The 7,897-nt window shown below is 41.5% G+C and overlaps 1 protein-coding gene across 1 annotated transcript in view; it reads right to left on the reverse strand.

The window, feature by feature from the left end:
* Nucleotides 1-531: 531 nt before the first annotated feature.
* The window catches only part of TMEM156 (transmembrane protein 156), a 34,474-nt gene continuing 27,108 nt past the window's right edge, over nt 532-7,897 (reverse strand). The window contains exons 4-6 of the mRNA XM_012811952.2: nt 5,219-5,338; nt 2,301-2,384; nt 532-554 (exon numbers count right to left, since the gene is read on the reverse strand). Coding sequence (XP_012667406.1) covers nt 532-554; nt 2,301-2,384; nt 5,219-5,338 — 227 coding nt within the window. The remainder of the gene's footprint in view (nt 555-2,300; nt 2,385-5,218; nt 5,339-7,897) is intronic.

Genomic DNA, 7,897 nt, shown 5'->3' on the forward strand with positions numbered 1-7,897 from the left:
GACTGAGTCAGCATCGGTGTGAAGACAACGGTTGAATGAAAAAGAGGTAAAACAGATTAATGCCCAGACAGACAACATAAGCTCTCACATTTCTCAAAACAAGAAGGAAACTATTAGAGACATCTAGGAGGCCGGGATTTGATTCTGCGTGGCATCTCTTTCTATGGCAGTGAAATGCATTTGTTCTACCAGCGTTCCCTGTGCCAGGCACAGTGCGACGTCAGCATTGTGGTAATCTCTCCTATTTCTCTCTGCAGGATGAATAGCTCTCTTTAGGAGGGTGCAAGCCCATCTCCGTCTCTGTGTGTGTGTGTGTGTGTGTGTGTGTGTGTGCGTGTGTGTGTGTAGCAACACTCACTTTATAACACATGAACAACTGGAAAGACATTCTGGAAGGTCTGGTTAGAGCAGACAACTAGCTGCTCTGCTGAACGTGACACACAGTCTCTGCCGCTTTGAACTACATTTTTTTTAAAACCTATGTTACTGCCTCTCCAGAGGGAGCATGCTGGCACATTTTTCCTTACGTTCTCACTGCCGCCCATAATCCATCACTACAAAGGGAGGCCTTAAAAACAGCACTCCAGGGAGACATGATTTCCTTTCCATTTCTCTCTCAGAAAGAGCAACTTACGATGGGGAGGGGAAAGATTGCATTTTAGGTGGAAGGAATATAAATAAGAATCTGCTCTGTCCCCCCTTTACTATGCTAAGCCTCAAAAGGATTCTTGGTTTTTTAAAAAAAGGCCATCACCCCTTGGCCTGCACTAAACATTAACATTATATACCTGGTGATAAAGCCAGAGGATTTTTACTGAGAGCTATTAAAGGGAAAGGATGGCTGATACAGGTTTCTTCGGTGAACGAAAATCACAGGCTCATAAATATAGCTTGTGAGGTTAGTCTTGTGGTTAGCCAGCACTTAAAATTTGTGATTCCCTCGATTATACAGCTTGACAGGGGAACTATGGACTTTTTTCTCAGATAAGACTGCAGAGTTCAAAATTATGACCTGAAGACAGAAATAACCAGGATTCCTAAGGCAACTGTAAAATACAGCAGTACTGTGTTGAAATATTCCTGGTGTCTGGAAATTTGTACTGAATATGGGGAAAATGCCATTTTCTCCTTTTAAAAATCAATTGTGCCATTTATTTGTGGCTACTTTGTGGCTTTATTTTATTAATCAAACAAAATTTGCATTGGCCACACAGAATGCCCATAAACTTACCCCCCATTTAACTGGTGTCCCGTGATTATTTAATGCTTATTATCAGCTATAGCAAAATAATTTTACTGATAACACTGAATAGAAAGTCTAAATTTAAGAAAAGCTAACTGACCTCTTTGGGTGCACCTAGTCTAATTTTTCTTCAAGCAAAGGGTCTGAGCACCTGCTAATTTATATAGCTAACTAGAGCTCCAGGTAAACAGTCTCCCATGAAATACTGTGCAAATCTCTCTGTGGCTACTGGTGCAGCTGGGGCATGGGGAGGACTGGAGGGTTTGTTCAGTGTCCTTCCATTTTTGAAAACTGTTTACACACTAGTCTTGAAGCTTCCTTTCTTTTCTAGCTTCTCCCAAAGTACAAAAGAGCCTGGGCACTGGCTGTGTACAAGGAGCTTCAGTAAAATCGCTCATAATTCTGTGGTTTCCAGAGTCAAGGACATTACTTCTCTTTGATGAAGAAGAGCCTTTGTCCATGTCACATTCTCCCTCTCTTTTTTCTGGAAATGGGACTTGACAGTTTGAACTCAAAAAGAGGCTTCACAATTGGAAGAAAGAGACTGAACCACAGCATCTGTGCTAACAGCCCCCTCACTGCTCTAATTAGAAGTCCCTTATTCCATTGCTATTTCTCAGGAGAGGACAGGGAGCTTTTTAATTGGGGATATTAGAAGTTCTCTTACACAGTGACTTCTGCTAAGAGAAGGCTCCCCCGAAAGCCATACCCACTCTGCAATTACTTCTTGCAATTCCAAGGAATAATGGTATCTTGTCTCATTTAAAAATAAATCCAGGCTTATCCCTTGCTGCTTTCTCCTCTCTGCCTACTCACATGAATTTCTTCATGCCAATTAAGCAGACTTTCCCTTATTTGAGGAGGTGGTGTTGATCGTGACTGTCCCCTGATAATAAAACGTATTAAACTGGATCTCATTTGCCCACAGTGCCTTCATTCCAGATGCAAGGCTAATTTAAATGAGTTCTGACCTCAGATCTGCAGTTTACTCTGTGGTGAAATAGTGCAGCTTTGGAATTTCCTGAGTGCCATCCTGTCTGCAAGCCACAGAACTCACCTGAAATAACCCGCACTTTCAATGCTCTCAGCTTCTCAGAATCACCTCCTCTCAAGAGAACAGATGTAGTTTTATATTTATGACCTATGCCCAGAAAAGAAATTAAATATTTAGATGACAAACAAGCGTAATTTTAATATATATTCCCCATGTTAGTTCAAAGAATCACCAAGAAGAATGCGCCATTCACAATAGGACCTAGAGTAACAAAGACATTAAGAGCTTTTCCTTATCATTTTCCATGAACAAATGTAATTTCTTTGTAACACCAGTGGCTTCTCCACAGTCATAAATTGCCATCGTGCCTTCTCCTCTAATGGAAAGCATTAACTCTTAAGTACAGAAAATTACATGGTTTATATTACACACATATATATGATATACAGAATATTTAATGTATTGTTAACGTTCAGTAATATATAATGTCCTAAGTGATGTGAAAATTTTCATTACTTTATATGCCTGAATTTGCAAGGCAAGCCTTTGAAAGCCACATAGTCTATCTTTGGGTAGATGTTCCTAAGAATTTAATGTGGCCCCTGGTCTCTTCCCAGACAGCTTCTCTAGCTCACTCTTATCTGTTTTATAACATGTATTCACAGAGAAAAATTGGTCAAGAAACTCAGAACAATGCACTATTTACAAATAATACATATTTATTTTAAAATAATATAATTTTCAGGCTGGGCGAGGTGGCTCGCATCTATAATCCCAGCACTCTGGGAGGCTAAAGCTCGCGGGTCACCTGAGCTCAGGAATTCAAGTTTGGGGCCAGCCTGACCTACAGCAAGACCCCATCTCTAAAATTAGCCGGGTGTTATGGGTACCTGTAATCCCAGCTACTCGGGAGGCTGAGGGGAGAGAATCACTTCAGCCCAAGAGTCTGAGGTTGCAGTGAGCTATGACTCCACAGTACTCTACTGGGGTCAACAAAGTGAAACTCTGTCTCAAAATAATAATAATACTATAATTTTCAAAACTGTCAAGACCCTGTATCTTAGTTCTGACATTTTACTAGGTGTATCACTTTGAACAAAACACTTAATCTCTTTGAGTTTCAGTTTTCATCTATAAAATAAAAATAGTGGCATACACTTTGTTTATGCACTTTGAGATTTAGTAAAAATAGGCTGGGTGAGGTGGCTCACGCCTGTAATCCTAGCACTATGGGAGGCCAAGGTGGGTGGATTGCTTAGGTGTTTGAGACCAGCCTAAGCAAGAGTGAGACCCTGTCTCTACTAAAAAATAGACCAAAAAACCTAGCTGGGTGTTGTGGCAAATGCCTGTATCCCACTCGGGAGGCTGAGATAGGAGGATTGCTTAAGCCTAAGAGTTTGAGATTGCTGTGAGCTCTGATGACACCAAAGCACTCTACCCAGCATGACAAAGTGATACTCTGTCTCCAAAAAATAATAATAATTAGTGAAAATAGTTATTACAAAAGTAACTATTATTTTTGGTTATGTTATTAATCATTGCATTAAGGGCTTTCTTACTAACGTATCAATGACAAGATTGATACAAAACTGCCTTCAAAATTACCTGCAACAGATACATAGTCAAAAAGAGTAATGGCAGCTTTACTCACACCTGGAGGCAGCCCCTTACACTCATTATGTCTACTGAAATAACACAGCCCAGTCCAATAAAGACCATGGAGACTTGGGAAATGACGCAACCACCACCATGCTACTACCCTTTATTGAAAACCAATTATGCATTAGACACTGTTAAAATTCTTAAGTAATCTCTTTATCCCAATCCTTCCCTCAACCCTATGTGGTAGTGGTTGAGTATCCCTGTTTTAGAGAAAAGGAAAGGGATGCTCAGATATGGTAATATGCTCAGTGTCACACAGCAGGTAGAAATGATTTGTCTCTAAAGCCTGTTCTCCTGCGGATACATTTTGTACTGTCTATAAGGGACAAGCTACTCATATACTGTCCATCAGGCCTGATACTCAGCTGGTACAATCACAAGGACACTCCAGTAGAGCCATTATTTACACAGGTACACAGCAGTAGTGCCGTGCCAGTAGTTTATGATCAGTGTCCATCCTGGTAGGTGGGTACCTGTGTCTTACTAGTTGTTAGATATATTTAACATTCCTCCTACTATCTGATTTTCCAATTATTCCCTTTAGTTCTGCCCTACCAATAATCTACCGACATCCTCACACTTACTAAGGACTGACTCCAGCTCACACTCAGCACCTAGAGCCACTATGTTGGAGAGCTGTGACTCTGAAATCCTTCTCACCACTTCCTGCCCTTCTCCCTCTCTCCCCGCACTTCTGCTAAGCCCCTGCTCAACCTCCAGCCACCAACTTCTTCCCCTCACCCGGGCTTCCTTCCCTTCCTACTCACTTGCCTGAGTAGAAGACAGACATCTGAAGCTCCCCAAATGCCAGCACTGTGTTTGGCTTATGCTTTTATGCCTTGAATTACCTAGATCACTCCTCACACAGTTGATGCACAACAAAGGCTAAATTGGGCAATGAAATTGGGCCATGCGTAGTGGCTCCTGCCTGTAATCCTAGCTCTCTGGAAGGCCAAGGAGGGTGGATCACTTAAGCTCAGGAGTTCAAGAACAACCTGAGCAAGAGTGAGATCCTCTCTCTAATAAAAATAGAAAAAACGAACCAGGTGTGGTGGTGGGCACCTGTAGTCCCAGCTACTTGGGAAGCTGAGACAAGAGGATGGCTTGAGCCCAAGAGTTTGGGGTTGCTCTGAGCTATAACCCCACGGCACTCAACTCGAGGACAGAGAGAAATTGTCTCTAAATAAATAAATACGTACATACATGCATACATACATAGTAAATTGAACTAAAATGGAAATTAAATCCATAGATAAGATGAGGAGACTCTTAACATTAAATGGTTTATCCAATGTGATGGATTTATTTCTAATACTTACTCTGACGCTTCTGCCCTCTCCTGTGGCCTTCAAGTATTTTGTAGAAAATGAGGATGATCAAAAATGTAAAAACTAAGAGAACTAAAACATACCAAGTGATCTTTGTGGAAGGAATGACATCTGCAAAGAAAAAAATACAGTAAAATGATGGAACTGATAAGAGGCATATTCTCTTCTGAACAGAAAAGCTGACCATATAACCATCACTGTTACAGGGTCACTTGCTCTCCTGAATTCTTTTTTCATGTATTAAATGGGGAAATTTGACCAGGTTTATCCCAAGGATCTATTTAGTTCCAAAATTCTTAGATTAATTCCACTTACATGTTATACTGATCGTAGTTTCTTTCTTTTTTTTTTTTTTGGTGGGGGGAGACAGAGTCTCATTTGGTCACCCTTGGTAGAGTGCTGTGGCATCACAGCTCACAGTAACTTCTAACTCCTGGGCTTAAGTGATTATCTTGCCTCAGCCTCTGGAGTGGCTGGGATTATAGGCACCCGCCACAACACCCACCTATTTTTAGAGACGAGGTCTCACTTTAGTTCTAGCTGGTCTCGAACCTGTGAGCTCAGGCAGTTCACCCTCCTTGGCCTCCCAGAGGGCTAGGACTGCAGGCATGAGCCACCACGCCCAGCTGATATACTGATAGTAGTTTCACTGTCATTGCTGACAGTAGGATAAGGCCACAGCATAACAGAGTCCCATAGTCAGAACCTTTTGTAATTAACAATTTTGGCCATACACCAAGCAACCCAAAAATATGTCCTTCAATCAACAAAGATGTAGTGAGCACAAGGAGGAGAGGAGGAAAAAGAAAGGGAGGCAAAGATAAAGACTGGACTGAGGTATGTGAGTGAGTGAGCGAGGGGCAGATGAACAACCAGACCCTCCTTCCGCAGAGTGACAGGCAGTACCCTGGCTTGGGTGACAATAATCACACAGTCCATGCATTAGTTAAACACAGCTGCCCTGGCCTTAATTTATTAAGAATATGAGGATAAACTTGTTAATTCAGATAATAGTGAGGCAACATAGGAGGGAGGGTCACCATCCAACAATAGCTTAGCAGTTTCCCATGGACCCATGAAAACACCCTGGCCAGCAACCCAGGGAGCAGTTATTCAAACAAGGGTGACCTTATCATGTCCAACACAACTGTCTACTGACTTTCTAAGCTCCGTGTGCGCCCTCCTCCTTGCATACAAAACACAACTAGTGCTTCTTCAACTTAGCAGGATATTAACCTGTTTCTACTCTTGGGTGACTGCCTTTGTGGTGCTCATGATCTGGGTATTTCCTTTGCAGAACCCAGATATACGCTAAATAGGCATTCAACATTTATTCAAAGAAGAGGCTCAATGGAGAAAGGGCAAAGGTTGCCTGGAGTAGAAGCACTCAGCCTCCTCAAAATCATTCCCTGCTATTCACCTGTCAAGCTTGCATTCTTTACTCAGCAATATAAAAGCATGCAGTCAACTGGGCTCAGAGGCTCATGCCTCTAATCCTAGTGCTTTGGGAGGTTGAGAATCTCTTGAGGCCAGGAGTTCAAGACCAGCCTGGGCAGCACGGCAAGACCTCATCTCTACAAAAATAAAAGTAAAAAAATTAGCTGAGCATGGTGGTACATGCCTATAGTCCTAGCTGCTCAGGAGGCCGAGGAGGAGAATTGCTTAAGCCCAGGAGTTCAAGGTTGCAGTGAGCTATGATTACAGGGCAAACAGAGCAAGACCCTGTCTTTTAAAAAACTAATTCGGTTAAATGGCAGAGAACATTGGTTGTGCTAACAAGAGCCAAGGTGGGCCCAATAACCAAGATATCACCAAACACTGATAAAACTATGAAAAAAGAACCGTGCATTCACCAAATGTACATTGCAATGGCACAAAACACATGATTGGGACCAAGCAGCCAGTGCCACCATCATAGCATGAATTCAGAAGAGTTGTCTCCCAGTGTCCCAGGTTGCCCACCCACCTCTGTGGCCTTCTGGAAAAAACCCAAAACCACTGTTTCAATTATTATTTCAGAATGAATTGACCAGACTGCACTAAATTTAGTTTCACCTCCTAATGAAGCAGGTTTTTAAATTAGTCTTTACACAGCAGAGTAAACTATGAATAAACCTACACATGGCAAAATGGATATATCTTTCCAGAACCCAGCATGGCTACTATCTTTCTGGGTTGTAGATGCTCAAAAACTGTTAACAATCACTTCACTCTGAATCTAGAATGTATGGTTTTTTTTCATTAACACACACACCAAAAAATAAAAAAAACTCTTCAATTATGCATGTACTTATTTTCTCTTTATGTTTTAGGAAAAGGTGAAAAGCAATTAATGGATAGACAAATATACGCTGAAAAAATGTTTTTCACATCTACAACCCAAACCTCTGTATCTGTCAGCTTTCTCTGGAGTCACTGTCTCTATGCAACCTTTCCAGAATCAGCCTTTCGGGCTCACTTCTGTTCAGATCTTTTCGTGTCCTCTTCCATCCCCCCAAACTACATCCCCCTGGAAACAACCTTCAGCTGCAGAGACTACAGGGCCCTGGCTTAACTAATTCACAGGAGAAATTTCTTTGAAGTCATTTTACTTTAAAAATGCATACACATTAAGTATTTCTGTTTGCTTTAAAATAAATGTATTCTTTTCTTTTCTTTTTTTTTTTTTTT

Source organism: Otolemur garnettii, unplaced genomic scaffold (genome assembly GCF_000181295.1).
Source record: "Otolemur garnettii isolate 467f Iridium unplaced genomic scaffold, OtoGar3 scaffold00181, whole genome shotgun sequence".
NCBI classification, from domain to species: domain Eukaryota; kingdom Metazoa; phylum Chordata; class Mammalia; order Primates; family Galagidae; genus Otolemur; species Otolemur garnettii.